This window comes from Aethalodelphis obliquidens, unplaced genomic scaffold, assembly GCF_003676395.1.
Source record: "Aethalodelphis obliquidens isolate GAN/ISIS:26980383/991018 unplaced genomic scaffold, ASM367639v1 scaffold16, whole genome shotgun sequence".
Classification (NCBI taxonomy): domain Eukaryota; kingdom Metazoa; phylum Chordata; class Mammalia; order Artiodactyla; family Delphinidae; genus Aethalodelphis; species Aethalodelphis obliquidens.
In genome coordinates, this window is record NW_020837960.1 from 30024294 (window position 1) to 30041262 (window position 16969).

Sequence of the window (16969 nt, forward strand, 5' to 3'; positions counted from 1 at the left end):
TCCCTCTGATAAACAGTTATCTCTGTAAGGCGCGCCTTTCCTTCTTCTGTAGCGATATAATGATTTCATTGAACCTAATATTAGAGCGTCATTCTTTACTCAAATAGCATTTCTCAGAAACCACACAGGAATAGAGTTATGAGTATAACAGGAATGTAAACACAATACCCCTGGGTATCTTAGGGGGGAAAATCACTCAAACAGTTAATACCAGTTTAATTACAATACATGTGGGAAATACTTCTGCAAAAAACACACAAATGGAAAAACTGCATTAAATTTTTCTGACACTAACATTAAAGAGAGGGCAAAGCTTTTCAACCTACCTGTAGTCCTAGAAATTAAGCAGCATGATACGAATCTACACTAAGGAATGAGAGAACCAGGCTAATTACCCTCATTTCCTGAGTTTGTACAACATGTTACATCTCAGGTTTCAACTCATCTGACCTCCACACAGACTTTTTGAGGTGGGTAAACTGTTGCATTAACCCACTGGACCAATGAAGCTGACGGTCAGGGGTGTTAAATGACCTTTCCAAGGTCACCCTGCAGAACAGTGGCAGGTCCAAGGAGAGCACAGATTTCCTAACTCGGCGGAGGGATTTTTGTACAGTTACATCCATGGCAAGGAAAGTAATAAGGTAAAATCTTGACTGGCAAGAAATTTTAAGGATATGAGATATGCTGTGGAATCTCATGAGATTTAACCTACAGACTAACCTTCTCCAGTGTAAGGTTTATCACAGGCGTTACAACTGCAAGAACCAACAAAAAAACTGAAGACAAATATTTTTTAAAAAAATACTTGTGATACCATTTGAAAAGTGAATGATTAATTTAAAATGTTAAAAATTTCTTATCTGAATAGACCAAGCAGCTATTCAAATTTTTATTTTTTAAAATAAGAGATAAATTTTAAAAATCAGATTAAAAAGAGCACAGCTTCCGCTTGCTACTTATTGTTCGAAGAGTCAGTAAGAAATGCTCGTAACAGATATTAAATATCAATGTTCTACATTTCTGTTAAATTTTTAGTTTGCTAATTTAATTCTGACCTTTGAAAAAGATCTGAACATGAGAAAACATGTTTTTCTTAAATGATGAGGGATGAATTCCATAAACAACTATATTAAAAAAAAGAAAACCTTCTTATTACTACTACTATTAAAGGCCTAGTAGAAAAACCAGATGCTAGGATTGTTTTAATGTAACAAGAGAAATTGTAAGTACCCTTACATAAAGGTAAAAATAACTTTTCAAAGTAAATATAAAATGGCATATCTTGATTTGGGGGGACAGTTTTTTTCCAGTCTAATTTCAGTCTTTTGTTCAAAAGAGACAGCAAGTGGAAAAATTTTAAAAGGAATTGTTGAATATTCATTTTGTTGAAACTACCCCAATTTCAGGGTATGACCACCAATTAACTACACAGCGCCTGTCAACACTAACTTTGTTTTAAAACCCTGGAGCCTAGAGGCCTTCAGTAAATGTTATTTCTGGGTAGTTAACCCAGCAGGATCAGCGGCATGACTTAGAAGCCTCGGCCCTAAGGAGAGCAGCAGGTGATAGCTCCCCCTCCCCCTTAGCTGGACAGAGTCTGTGATTTTTAGGTAAGAAATTATCTTTACTACCAATAACTACCAATGACGTCCATGAGGACTTCTAATACTGAATGCATTCAAAGAGTCCTTTAAAACAAATACTACATGTGTAGTTTATTTAAAAAGAGAGTGTGGGGCTTCCCTGGTGGCGCAGTGGTTGACAGTCCGCCTGCCGATGCAGGGGACGCAGGTTCGTGCCCCGGTCCGGGAAGATCCCACATGCCGCGGAGCGGCTGGGCCCGTGGGCCATGGCCGCTGAGCCTGCGCATCCGGAGCCTGTGCTCCACAGCGGGAGAGGCCACAACAGTGAGAGGCCTGCGTACCAACCAAAAAAAAAAAAAGAGAGTGTGGCACACAAGGCTGACAAGATAGGACTCTCTTAATTACTAATTAACCCCATTGTTGTGGGTTTTCCCCCTCATCGTTCTTCTAGAAAAAGACAAGATGAAATAACAGCATACGACCCCAAGGAAGAAGCAGGAATTACCCTGCGATTAACCACTCCTGTCCCGTCCGCATCATTTCCAGCTCACAGCTCTCAGGCAGTTACCTACCCTCTTCCACTGTTGAGTCCAGCTGGGTGACTTTGACAGCAAGGCGATCGATTCTGTCTTGAAGAGAATTTGCTCGGATGTAGAAGTTGTTGGCCTCATTAAACAACTCACCAAATATGTCTTCAGCATGTTTGCCTGGAGAAGGAACGCACGGGAAAGGCCACCTGGTCAGAACCCACATTCTCACCCAAGCCAAACTCCAATCTCAACACGTGGGGTTTTGCGCAAATGATCACAAACATAAAGTATCACAGTCAAAGGCCTGTAGAATTTTTCAAAATTTATTAGGCATGTTCACACATATCTGAGACTGACCCAAAGTTGTAGAATTTTAAAATGCCCCAAAATGGTATAGAATTTTTACTTGATTGTTCCATGAGCTATTCCACCAGTTGCTTTCCATTAAACTTCTTTAGAAAAAACTACTCTCTCATTTTGCAGGCTGCATGTATAAACATCTCAGGACCTACGGTTTCCCTTTACTTCCCAAGGTAATTCAGTAAATCATGTTGTTTTCTAAACTTAGGATTTTACCTCATTCACAATCGGAAATGTTAGACATCTTATATGGCGCCGACAACTTTCCAATGGCATTAACGTCTTCTAATTCATATTTCAAAATCTAGGTATACAGTGCTGACTCTGGCCCTCCCTAAAAGTCGACATGTTGAATCCTGAGTTAAATTTTTCTCTGTGGATCACCTCTTCATGCTTGTGAGTTTTAGACATACTTCCCAATTTTTCTTAAAGTGTAATTAATAACATTTCTGAAAGTTTAACAAGCAAGATAGGAATCAGTATCTTACGATGAATTTCCAAATCCGAACGCTATTCCTTTATTCTCTCAACAAGCATTTAGTAACTACCTACTTGAGTGTACAAGGCATGCCTGCATCCTCTCTCCCCGGACAGAGATACCACTATTTTTTTTTTTTAACTAGATTTCATTTTTTAGACAGTTTTAGGTTCACTGAAAAACTGGGCAGAAAGCAGAGAGTTCCCACGTAACACCTGCCCCCCACACACATAGCCTCCCCTGCTATCAGCACCCTGCACCAGATGGCACGTGTTATAACTGATGAACACACACTGACATGCCATTATCACCCCAAGTCCACGGTCTACATTAGGCTTCACTCTGGTGTAGGACATCCTATGGACTTTGACATGTATATACAATGACGGGGATCCACCACTGTAGTTATCATACGGAGTAGCTTCACTGCCCTAAACATCCTCTGTGCCCCAGCTGTTCACCCCACCTTGGCAACCACTGACCTTGCTTTTACTGTCTCCACAGTTTCGCCTTTTCCAGAATGTCACAGGATTGAAGTCATATAGTAGAGAGCCTTTTCAGACTGGCTTCTATCACCTAGTGATATGCACTTAAGGTCCCTCCGTGCCTTTTCATGGCCTGATAACTCATTTCTTGCTGTCACTGGATAACATCCCATTGTCTAAAAGTAACACAGTTTTATTTATCCGTTCACCTACTGAAGGACATCCTGGCTGCTTCCAGTGTTTGGTGATTATGAATAAGCATTTGGGTGCGGCTTTCCGTGTGCATCTAAGTTTTCGACTCACTTGGGTAAATACCAAGGAGCATGACTACTAGATTCTACGGTACGAGTATGTTTAAGTCTTTAAGAAACAGCTAAACAGTCTTTCGAAGTGGCTGCACTCCCACCGGCAATGAACAAGAGTTCCTGTTGCTCCACGCCCTTGCCAGCACTTGGTGGTGTCAGTGTTTTGCATTTTTGCCATTCTAATAGGTGTGTAGCGATATCTCGTTTTAATTTGCACTTCCCCGATGACATATGATGTGGAGCATCTTTTTATGTGCCTGTTTGCCATCTGTACACCTTCTCTGGCGAGGGGTCTGTTCAATAAAAAGCCTGCACACAAATTACATATGTTTTAAATACTGCAACTAGACGTGGCACCAGAGTTAACGCCTGTTTGCTGCCTTGTCAACTCTTTCCTGAGCAGACTTGTGCATCTAATTACCTCATAAACATCTCCACATGGATGTCCTGTAAGACTCTCAACGCCAGCACAAGTTCTCATAGGAACTCGTGTCCACCTTAACTCAAACGTGCACCCCCACGTGGAAAGGCACGGACCACCCCGAAAGAAGCCCAAGCGAGAACACAGTCCTCCGGGACAGCTCCCTCCCTCCACGGCCACTGACACCAAACCTCGGCCCCTTACGCCCCCAGCCCCTCGGCTCTGGCCCTCCTTGTTTCTTGCCCGAATTACATCAACAGCTTTGTTTTTCTGCCTCCAGACTGACCTTCCGCCCTCAAATCCCTGCGGCACGCTGCTACTGCGCCGACCCTGCATGGCTCCCAGCAGCCTAACGCCACCCCTGAGGCTCTCAGCAGGACACGGGGGGCCCTGTGCACCTCCGCGCTGCCCCTTTTCTGGGCTCCAGAAGAACGCACTGGCGAAACCTGCCCCACTTGCTCACAAACCCTGTTAGTCCCTCCTCAGGTTCGAACCCGTGCACTGTCACCTCGCTCAGAAGACGCTGAAGGCCAGTGACGGCCCAGAAGGTTCTACGTGGTCCGGCTCATCTGCCTCGTTGGCCCATCCCCTGCTTTCCTCTCCCTCCCACGCCCCACGCGGGCCACACTGGCCCCTGCTGACGCTCAGCTGCGCCGGCCATGCCTGCTCCTCCCCAGGCTCACATCTCCTGTCCCTCCTGCCTGGGCCACTGCTGCCATCCAGTCCCGACCCAAGGTCACCTTCTAAGGGAAACCTTCTCCAGCAACTACATCTAAATGACCATCGCCTCCCGCCCACTCTCACAGACGTAAACAAACACACAGGCAGCCCGTCCCTGCCGGGCTGTATTTTTCTCCCGAGCACTTACCACCACGTAGTAAGTTACACACCCGTACTTATTCATCCCGTTTCCTGCCTGGCTCCTGCCACTAGGACATACGATCCGGAGAGGAGGTCTCTCCTCGGTCTGTGCGCTGCTGTTTCAGTCGCCAAGGTCTAGGGCGTGCCTGGCTCATCACAGGTGCTCAAAAAGAGTTTTGAATAAACGAATAAAAATGCATACACTTAAAATCAATCCTTCCAGATGCAGACTGGGGTCTGTGAGATCTGAGGCCCCGCTCTGTGTTCGCAAATACAGTAAGTCTGTTACATACGAACCTTCAAGTTGTGAAATTTCAAAGACCCGAACATGCGTTCCCAGGTCCAGTCGTGTACGTTAGTTCACGTGTCTGGCGTACATGGTCACGTGCGTGCGTCCTCTGCATGTGGTTGTGCTTTTGTGTACTTTACTGTGCAGTACGGTATAGAGTACAGCAGTACAGTCCCTTTATTTCAAGCCCAGGATATCCAGAAGCAAGTGTAGAAGCAGCAATGACGTGGCTGGTCCTACTGTACTTTTCAAGGTGCTGTACTGTACGATTAAAAATGTTTTATTGTTTGTGTTTGTTTTTTATGTATTATTTGTGTGAAAAGTATTATAAACCTATTACAGTACAGCACTATATAGCCAACTGTGTTAGCTGGGTACCCAGGTTTTGTTGGCCTTATGAACAAATTGGACTTACGAACACACTCTCAGAACAGGACTTGTTCACATGTCAGGGACTTACTGTACCCAAAGGACGCCTCAGTCACAGGACGCACCACATGCCCCTATTCTTGTCTTTATTGACGGAAGTTCTTTAAGGGTGTGAGCCATGCCTTATCTGCATTGCTTCTCTGCACTGTCTGTGCTGAGCCTGTGCTCAGTATCTCTTGAATAAAAACACATAACCTGTACCAGTGTTTTCTTGTTAACAAGGACACAGCCAACAAAGGCTCCCTGCTCATGTAAGTTTGGGAAATGCTGGACTAGAAGGATTAAACGTGTATCTATGCCTCAGGGCATCTTAAAATCTTTAATACACTCATGTGTGTTAGGATTCTGCAGAAGCCCCTAGCACACCGTTTTCAAATTGACTGGGCCTGGAAACACCAGTAACACCTTTCAGAAATACTGTTTTCTGAAGCCCATTTGGGAAAATGCCTGCCTGTTCACCGGGATGACCTGTAGACAGAGCACCGTGTTCCGAATGCTTTAGATCCAGGTCTAGGAGTTGTTTATTTGGAAGGCCAGACATAGTCAAAATGGAACCAACTGATTTTTGTTTTTCTACTTGCCCATTCATGGTTAGAAAAAAAAAAAATTCCAGTGCAACTCCAGAAGAATCCTTTTCCCTTCAACTCTGCAGAAATCTAATTAATAGGGACAGCATATACCAGCAAGAACACAGGCATATACAGCACAACCTCTTGCAGAAGAGACATCAGCGTTCTCAAAGCACAGCAAGCACTGCTGAGAAGCACACTCTGCTAGATGCTAAATAAGTTGAAAAGGGTCAATAACACGGGCCCTTTACCTTCCATGCTTAACCCTACTTGAAAAGAACATACAACTGCTACTATACTCCCATTGGAAGTTCTCAATTTATAAAAAGAAACAGAAATTAAAGACTTGCATACTTAATCCTTTCCAGCTGCTGAAAGCTGACGAGTGACTGAAGAGAAGGAAATGGAAGAACTATATTTTCCGATGAACAAGAATAAAGTGTTGCAATTACAGCATTCCGTTTTGCAAACTGCAACTTATTCGAAAAGCTTAATTGTACTCACTCTTCCAGTGGCAAGTCCAATAATAGCTGCACTAAAATAATTCTGAATTGAATTAAAGACCACACAGAGGTAAGCACCATTTATTCACTCTTTACTGACAAAGGATCCATTTACAGATTTATTGGCACCACCACGAGCTTACGTCCAAGTGTGTCAGGTCGCGAAGTGCGCCTCCCAACTGCCAAGGCATCAAAATTATGTGCGGATTTTCTGTTGTATTTAGGATTTTCGGGAAACAATGTGTGTCTGTGAGAGTCCTTCCTGCGGAACAAGGCACCAGTCATGATGAGGTCCTTCAGAAATTTTAATCCGTACACCTAGCACCTTGATCTTGGGTTCGTCACGATTTTGGCTTTCCATTTTCCACTAAAAGGAACGAGGCTCCTTGAAAAAATGACTGATTCTAGGGATGAGAGTGAAAAAGTACAAGATGCGCTTAGAATATCTCGGTGTGCTTTTCAAAAAAAGCAAAGAAGTATTCAGAGAGTGGCGGGGACATGTCAACAGGACACAGGAGCCAGCATGAAAGGGTCCCACTGGCCAAGTCTGGGAAAATGTGAGTACTACGACAAATAATCAGGATGACGGCTTATAATCCACGGAATAAGAGTCCACGAGTCCAGACTGCTGTAAATAAACGAATGATGAATAACAGGCAAAGAAGTGAAAGCACTTACATCAGAACTCCAACTAATAGACGCAGAAGAAACTAGGGAATGACAAAAATCACCATTCTGTGACCCCCCCAATAATAAGTGCTTTGGCCAAGGATCACCCGTGGATGCTAAGACTACTGGGTAGAACTGGGACAGAACATGGTCTCAAAGTGTCTGGGAACAGGACAGAACATAGTCTCAAAGTGCCTCCCCACAAGACACTTACTAATTACATAGGGGATAAAACTTTACAGTACAGGAACCCACAGACAAAATGTTAACCAAGCAATCAGAGTTCACAGGGGCAGTTACGGGGACAAGCCAGTAACGTGAGCTTCCAGATAGAATGCCCTGAGTAGGAGGTGTCAACCCTCTGTGACAGTCCTGAGAACATCTTAAATCTAGTCGTGAGGGAGCATCAGAAGACAGACCAAGGAATGGTCCATAACCCATGGCTGGTTCCCCTTAAAATGTCAAGATGTCAAGTCATAAAAGTCAAGACAGACTGAGGAACTGCTCCAGACTAAAGGAGAAAGATAGAAATAGATATATGTTTGTATATATAAGAACTATATATGTATGCGTATGCACGTATGTACACACAGAGACACAGGAGGGGACAGAGGAGGAGAAAGCAGGGCAGGAGGAAAAGAGAGGAATTTCTGAGAAAAAGAAAAGATGAGGTAAAATAATATGTGGGTGAAAGTTTGAGAATTCTTCACACTCTTTTTGACCTTTTTGTAAGTCTGAAATCATTTCAAAATTAAAAATTAAAAGATAGGGCTTCCCTGGCGGCGCAGTGGTTGAGAGTCCACCTGCCGATGCAGGGGACACGGGTTCGTGCCCCGGTCCGGGAAGATCCTACATACCGCGGAGTGGCTGGGCCCGTGAGCCATGGCCGCTGAGCCTGCGCGTCCGGAGCCTGTGCTCCGCGACGGGAGAGGCCACAACGGTGAGAGGCCCGCGTACCAAAAACAAAAACATAGCATACAGCCTGATTCTTTGAAATGTCTTTGTGGGTATATAAAAGCAACACAAGCTCGTGGAAGAAAATTTGCAAAACTCAGAGAACAATAAAAAGTAAAAAATGCCACGCATAGTTAACCACAGTGAACTTTTCTGTACACTTGTTTACAACACCCTTTCTAAGCATTTTATAAGAACGAAGACAACAGATGCTGATTGTTATGCATTTTCAGCTTATTCAGCAAATATGTATCAAACACCCACTGTGTACCAGGCACTATGCTAGTCACTTGAAGAAATACAGCAATGAACACAGCTTTTATTATATGCAGACAATACCACACAGACCATAAATAAACACACAATCCATCACATGACAAGTGGTATGAAGAAAACAAAACTGCAAGAGAACATGGTAGGAAGTGGGTGACACTCAGGTGGTCACAAAAGGCCTCTCTGAGGAGGTGACGTTTGGGCGGACAGTGGCTGGAGGCGAGGGGGCACCTTCCAGGCAGAGACAGGCTGCAGGTGAGGACAGCGTTCAGGGAGGAGGGCGAGTGGCGGAAGAGGACGGAGAGAGGGATGTCCTTCCCTTGCGGTGGGGGGACCAGAGTGGGGCGGGCAGGTCCCACAGGGCCCCCGTACAGCAGGGCTGGGGCAGCTGGGACCAGGACTGCGGCAACAGAGGTGGGAGCAGGTGTGCGGATTCAGAACACACTGTGAAGATGCAGGAAGAGAGGAGGGAAAGACCACGGCAGCTGGAAGAGCAGAGCCCCCACCTGCTAAGATATATGGCGGGGAAGAGAGAAGAAAATCATTATTTCGGTTTGATCACGTTGCACAAACGTTGCACAACGTGCACAAACGTGCACGTTGCATCTCACGTTGTGAGATGCTTCCGGAAGCAGCTGTACACACAAGTTTGAGGTCTGGGGAGAGGTCGTACGTTTGGAAGCCGTCAGCGTGAAGGTGGTATTCGGGCCACGGCGGGTGAGGTGGCCTGGGAACCGGGAGCAGGGGAGGGCTTGTGGCCACACCCTGGGGCCCCACGACGCAGAAGAGCTCGTGAGGCGAGAGACACCCTGAGGGTGCTGGCCCGAGGCAGGTAAGGAAGCCCTCCAGGACGGGGAGGGAGTTATCAGGGGTCGAACGGTGCTCAGGCATCAGGCCACACGCCTGAGACTGAGCACGGGACTTAGCAACGTGGGTGTCACTGTGGGTGACCCTGACAAGCACAGTCTCAGGAAAAGATGCGACAGAACTTCAGTGGGGACAAGAGACAAGCGGGGGGAGGGTAAAGGCAGGAGTGGTTCTTTCAAGGAAGCTTGCTGTGAAGGGAGCAAGAAATGGGGCGACGGGGAGAGGATGACCTGAGCGTGATTTCTCAGTGTGTTAACATTCGGTAGGAATGATGCGGACGGGGGTGGGGTGGAGGACACGGGAAAGACGGAGCGTAACCCAGTCCTGGAGTGAGTCCTGGGGTCAGCACTGGAGCAGGGGGGGCAGGGCGCTGGTGCACAGGCAGGTCGGAGGGCTGACCTGGCAGGAGGCGGGTGTTTGGTTCTCCACTGAATGCTCTTATTTTCCCAGGGAAATAAGCAAACCACCAGCTCAGAGTTTGGGGTGGAAAGAGAAGATGTGACACAGGCACCTCTGGGCGGGGAAAACTAATGAGCGAAGGAATTTCAGCAGGACTGCCAGGCAACCGAGTGCTCACCTGAGGAACGCTCGTGATCTTACATCTCTCTTCTTTCCTGATACGAGCATTTAAAGGTACAAATTTCCCCCTAAGCACCTCTTTACGTTAATCCCACAAATACACTGGGGATTCTGTGTGTTCATTACCCACACAGTTAGAGACAGTTCGCAATTTCCTTTTTGATTTCTTCTTTGACCCAAGGAGTTATTTAGAAGCTATTGCTTGGTTTTCCAATATGTGAGAATTATCTAAAAAGGTTATTGTAATTATTTCCTCATTAACACCACACTCTTTATGGTATCAGTCCTTTCAAATGTCTTATTCTCTGGCTAAGCGTATGTCCCACCTCGAGGAACATTCCATGTGAACGGAACATTAGAAGAACGTGTATTCTGCAGGTGGGCGTTTAGTGTTCTGTAAAGCTCAATTAGGTCAGATTGCGGGGGAGTGTTGTGCAAAACTTCTGTATCCTGGTGAGTCGTGATTCTCAGAATCTGTCTGTCTTTCCAAATTTGGGGGCAGCGGTTTGTCCTGTGACCTCAGTTCTCTGAAGGATCTAAGAGAAGCTGGTGGATTTCGGTTTGTTGAGCTCTTTTCCTGTTATGCAGGCGGGAGTGGCTTCTAAGTTCCTGAAACGCCAGGCTGGAGTCATCTGTGGATCCTGTTGCTACTAACTTCTCTTTCTCTTAATTATGAGTCATGCTTTTCTCCTTTCCCATGTGTCTCCTATTTTAATTTTTTGCTGGACAACGTGTGTAAAAGACTAGTCAAGAATGAAGTAGACAGGGCTTCCCTGGTGGCGCAGTGGTTGAGAGTCCGCCTGCTAATGCAGGGGACACGGGTTCGAGCCCTGGTCTGGGAGGATCCCACATGCCGCAGAGCAACTGGGCCCGTGAGCCACAACTACTGAGCCTGCGCGTCTGGAGCCTGTGCTCCGCAACAAGAGAGGCCGCGATAGTCAGAAGCCCGCGCACCGCAATGAAGAGTGGTCCCCGCTTGCCACAACTAGAGAAAGCCCTCGCACAGAAACGAAGACCCAACACAGCCAAAAATAAATAAATAAATTACTGAACTCCTACCCCCAACATCTTCTTTAAAAAAAAAAAAGAATGAAGTAGACAACGTTTACTCCTATGAAAGGTGCTACGTCAAGGAGGAACACGATGCTGGTAATCACAATCGTGGACCTGAGAGGGGAGTGATCATGGTTAGGACAACTTTAGAAAACAACATTAAAATCCTTGAAAATCTTCCCTCAGAGTTTTTAGATGATAATAACAGTGTAAATCCCAACCATCAGAAAGACACCTGTAAGTCACTGAAGACACGTTAGCATAAGCCTATGAACTCATGAAATGGAAAGAATACCGATGACAAAAGCAGAGAGGTTTGATGGCAGACTTGACTGAACATTCGGACGTGGCTAGCTCTCCACCTGTGCTCTGGACAATTAGTCTACACTTAAATCCTGCCGTGTCGCAACCTGTCCAGGGCAAGAAGTGAGAAACGGCCCCCGCGTCGTTTCTTCTGTTAAAAAGTGTTTCCGATGTTCCAGGTGGGGCGGTAAGTGTTTGGATTCCCAACAGTCCTGCCTTTGTGGGGGACTCTCATTATACTCACCTCCAGTTCTACGGCTGACGGAGTTGTGCCTTATACTTTCCTAAGTACACATTTCTCTTACCTCTCTTCACTGGCTTCCTATTTTTATCCACAAGTAATGCAAATACTTATCTCAGATTGAAGCAGTAAACTTTAAAAACTTCGTGCTGTTTCTTCCAGTCAGCTCTGTCCACTACATTCACACGTTTTCTCTTAAAGTACCTCAACCCAGCCTTAACCTGCATGGAAATGAACTTATGACCTATTTCTTGCATATACTGTGTTTACATCTTCCCTTTCACTTCAAAAATCCCATTTGGCTAAGACCATCCAAGAAATCTATTCAGTGCATGCCTTCAAAATACTTAAATCTCTATTCTGACTAGAACTGCACTTGGTATAATCAATTAATACAACCCTGAATTTCAGATCCAATTACATAAAGCAGATGTATTATACTGCAAGCCCTCAAAGGAAGCATTTTTATGACGATTTGGCATTTGGTTTGATACGAGACATAATACATACCATAAGGAGTAGCAATAAAAATAATAATCACTAATTAAAATCTGAGAAGAAAACAATTTCTTTCTCATTTATACAAGTACTCAATATAGAAATTAATAGAAAATAGATTTTGTAATAACTTTTTTCAGAGACTCACGTTTAAAATTAATGGAGTCTCAAAACTTAGACCATTTGTAAGAACGATCCTAGCTCTTTGTGAGGAAGTTTGATGACCTATAAGATGTAAGGAATCTTAAAAAAAAAAAAAAAAAAAGTGCCAAAAAAGACTAGTGCCTCCCTGACAAAGAAACATACAGTTATGTCCAACAGCAAGATAATGGTTAATGATACTGTATCAATATAACACAGTAATCTCTAGCTATTAAAAATGTGTCTTAGAAGACTCAACAAAGATGTTTACTATATACAAGTGAGTATAGGCTACAAAACCGTATGTGTGAGGTATCATTTTTATAATGATATATACAAAGCATTATCAATAATTTCCCGATTAATAAAAAAATTTGTAATTTTTTTCCTTTGTGTTGTCCTGTGCTAAGTTCTCTATATGATCTTATTAGTACCATCAAATATAACCAAAAACTTTGGGGCAGGGGAGGCACCTAAGGTCTAACTCCTTTCCTTGTGACATACTCTTAAGAAAGGAAAGGGAAGACAGCTATAATCACAAGAACGAAGTGAAAGAAGTGGAAACCAGCCTGGGAGGTATTGAAGTGGATTTGCGTCATCCTTGGCACAAATGCCCTATTTCCTTTTTAAAGCAAATTATATTAAAATTACATTATAATTTCAGTAGGAATTTGATTGCAAGACACTGTAACTTTTTTTTTTTTTTTTGCGGTACGCGGGCCTCTCACTGCTGTAGGCTCTCCCGTTGCGGAGCACAGGCTCCGACGCGCAGGCTCAGCGTCCATGGCTCGCGGGCCCAGCCGCTCCGCGGCATGTGGGATCTTCCCGGACCAGGGCACGAACCCGTGTCCCCTGCATCGGCAGGCGGACTCTCAACCACTGTGCCACCAGGGAAGCCCAAGACACTGTAATTTTAATTGAGCAACTAGCTGATAAGAACAGGAGCACTCAGATAATTAATCAAGGAAAACGATGAAAAAGCACTCCTGATTTAATGTTAACTGCTACACTAAACTGTCATTGTTTGAAGAAAAAAATATCAATATTCCATTACTGGAAAACCAAGTGACACACTAATTTTTTTTCAATGAAGTAGAGTTGATTTACAATATTATTTTAGCTTCAGGTATACAGTATAGTGATTCAGTATTTTTACAGATTATATACTCCATTAAAAGTTATTACAAGATAATGGCTGTAATTCCCTGTGCTGTACAATATATCCTTGTTGCTTATCTATTTTATACCTAGCAGTATGTATCTCTTAATCCCATACCCCTATCTTGCCCCTCCCAGTGGTTACCCCACTGGTAACCACTAGCTTGTTTTCTATATCTCTGAGTCTCTGTTTTGCTAGATACATTCATTTATTTTTTCGATTCCACATATAAGTGATATACAGTATCTTTTTCTGACTGATTATTTCACTAAGTATAATGTTCTCTAGGTCCATCCATATTGCTGCAAATGGCCGAATTTCATTCTTTTTTATGGCTGAGTAATATTCCACTGTATATATGTACCACATCTTCTTTATCCATTCCTCTGTCAATGGACATTCAGGTTGCTTCCATGTCTTGGCTGTAGTGAATAGCGCTGCTATGAACACTGGGGTGCATGTATGTTTTCAAGTTAGTGTTTTCATCTTTTCTGGATATAAACCCAGGAGTGGAAGTGCTGGGTCATATGGTAATTCTGTTTTTAGTTTTTTGAGGAACCTCCATACTGTTTTCCATAGTGAACTCACCAATTTATTGACACATTCCCACCAACAGTGTACATATCCTCACTGACATTTGTTATTTGTAGACTTTTTGATGATGGCCATTCTGATAAGTGTGAGGTGATATCTTGTTTTGATTTGCATTTCTCTAATAATTAGAAAAGCTGGATGTATCACCCTCCCAGACTTCAGACTATACTACAAAGCTACAGTAATCAAAACTGCATGGTACCAGCACAAAAATAAACACACAGATCAATGGAACAGAATAAACAGCTCAGAAATAAACCTACACACTTATGGTCAGTTAATCTACAACAAAGGAGGCAAGAATATACAATGCAGAGAAGACAGTCTCTTCAACAAGTGGTGCTGGGAAAACTGGACAGCTGCATGTAAAAGAATGAGATTAGAACATTTCCTCACACCATATACAAAAATAAACTCAAAATGGATTAAAGACCTAATTGTAAGATGTGAAACCATAAAACTCCTAGAAGAGAACATAGGCAGAACACTCTTTGACATAAATCACAGCCATTTTTTTCATCTGTCTCCTAAGGCAAAAGAAACAAAAGCAAAAATAAACAAATGGGACCTAATTAAACTTAAAAGCTTTTGCACAGCAAAAGAAACCACTGACAAAATGAAGAGACAATCTATGGAGTGAGAGAAAATATTTACAAATGATATGACTGACAAGGGATTATTATCCAAAATATACAGACAGCTCACACAACTCAATATCAAAACAACCAACCAACCCAAACAAAAAATGGGCAGAAGACCTGAACAGACATTTTTCCATAAAAGACATACAGATGGCCAACAGGCCAAGTAACACACTATTAACCAAAACCACTTTAAAAAGTGGCTTTCCTTCTCCCTCCCACTCCCCTCCCCACACCGTCACTCATATTAGAAGTTAGTAACACTCAAAGGAAAAAAATCTGAAAACTACTAAACACTAATTTTTTATTTTATTGGACAAAGCTTTGAAAGCTTTTGATACTTATTCTCTAATTATAAGGCTGTTCAAGTTACAAATTTCCTCTTCCTCATTTCTATGACTGTTCTTATACTCAATACCAATAAGCAATATTTTTTCATTGAAAAGAAACAATTCCCTGAAAAGCCTGGGAAATATCTAGTTCTGACAAAATTTCTGGCCCTTTAAAGTCAAGTGTCTAGTTTGGATGTAGTGGGAGCACTGTAACCGGTAAGAACCTAAAGATTTCCCCAAAGTTACGTAGAGTCACTGGGGCTTCAAAGGCCTATCTGGCACCAGGACCAGGATCTCTTGTTTGATGTAAAGTTATTTAAACCCTCATGATGACCCTGAACTGTTCCCCCATAGATGTGATGAGAATCAGAACGATCTGGTGAATCGGGCCCTCAATTGCTAGTCTTCCTTTTTGGAAAAGACCAAAGAAACTCCTTCTGGCCCCTTGGTCTGTTCTTCCTTCCTTAGACCCACTAGAGGATTAGTTACTCTGGATTACGGCAGGAGGACAAGTCTGCTGCTCAGGCAGGTATGACCAGTCTAGGATCAAGGAAAATCCCTAAAGTTCCCCTTGGGATTCCCCCAAGACGGCCTTTGTAGACAAAGTCTAGCCTCCCTCTGTATCACTTATAGGAAGTTCAGATGACTGTACATCACCTGTCCTAATCTGGGAGTGGAGGCGCTGGGGCAGGGTGGGCAGGAGCCTACTGAATGACGGTCAGAAACTCAAAGGAATAAAAAAATAGACTCTGTTTTGACTTTATCTTGAAAATTCATCCTCAGTAATAGACGAATTTTAATATGACAGACTCATACTTTCCTAAAACTTCACTTTAAAAATAACTGATGAATGATTAGAAAATTAGAAAACAACACAAAAACTCTACTCAGTGCTCTGTGGTGACCTAAGTGGGAAGGAAATCCAAAAGGAGGGGATATATGTGTACGTATGGCTGATTCACTTTGCTGTACAGCAGAAAGTAACACAGCATTGTAAAGCCACTATACTCCAATAAAAATTTAAAAAAGGAAACCTATTTATGTCCAGGAAAAAAGGAAAAAACATTGTTTTACTGATTTATAAACATTCTTTTAAATTCTTATTTTCCTTAACAATTTTAGATCATAAGAATTTTTTTGCATATACCTTTTCTCATCTCCTATATTTCCACTCAGTGGGGAAAAAAACCTACAAAAACTAAAGCTTCACCCAAAATGTAGACGTCACTCATCATGTGTGAGAGTTTATGGCAGGTCATAATTGCATATGTTGCCTATTGTATGACCATATTGACGTCAATCATATATGCTTTTGTAACTTCTAAGCAGGGACCCAGTTGACTTTATTTGCTGTAGGCTGCACCTAGAGGAGCACCGAGTGAATAAACAGGAATAAATAAATCACTGGTTATCAGTAACTTGCTGCTCCACCACCAATTAACAACCATCCTCGTTTCCTGAAGTTGCACCCTTGGCTCTCGCGCCCCCGTCCTCCCTGGGCGGCGAGCACGGGGCACCTGGGCACCTGTGAGGGTCTGCCGTGAACCGGCCACGCGGCTCCTTGACCGGGCGCGGGGCCATCAGTGCAACCCTCCTGCCTCGCCGGCCCGGGGCCTCGCTAGTGCCCAGCGCCTGTTTCTCTCCCCGTGCCCTCCTGCCTTTCTTCACCCGCTGGCTTCCTCTAGCTCCTTGCGGCCTCCCTCCACCCCCCGCAATAACCACGCAGGCCTGCGAGGGCCACCGGGACCTCTCGGTCCTGGGCCACACCCCAGCGGTAGATCCCATGATAAACGAGCACACGCGCTGTGTCTTAGTTCAAACTTCCCGACAGAACACGACTGGCCCAGAC

General features: G+C 43.8%; 1 protein-coding gene across 1 annotated transcript in view; it reads right to left on the bottom strand.

The window, feature by feature from the left end:
• WASF3 (WASP family member 3) overlaps nt 1–16969 on the bottom strand; it is a 53497-nt gene that overhangs the window by 17288 nt on the left and 19240 nt on the right. The window contains exon 3 of the mRNA XM_027116635.1: nt 2159–2293. Coding sequence (XP_026972436.1) covers nt 2159–2293 — 135 coding nt within the window. The remainder of the gene's footprint in view (nt 1–2158; nt 2294–16969) is intronic.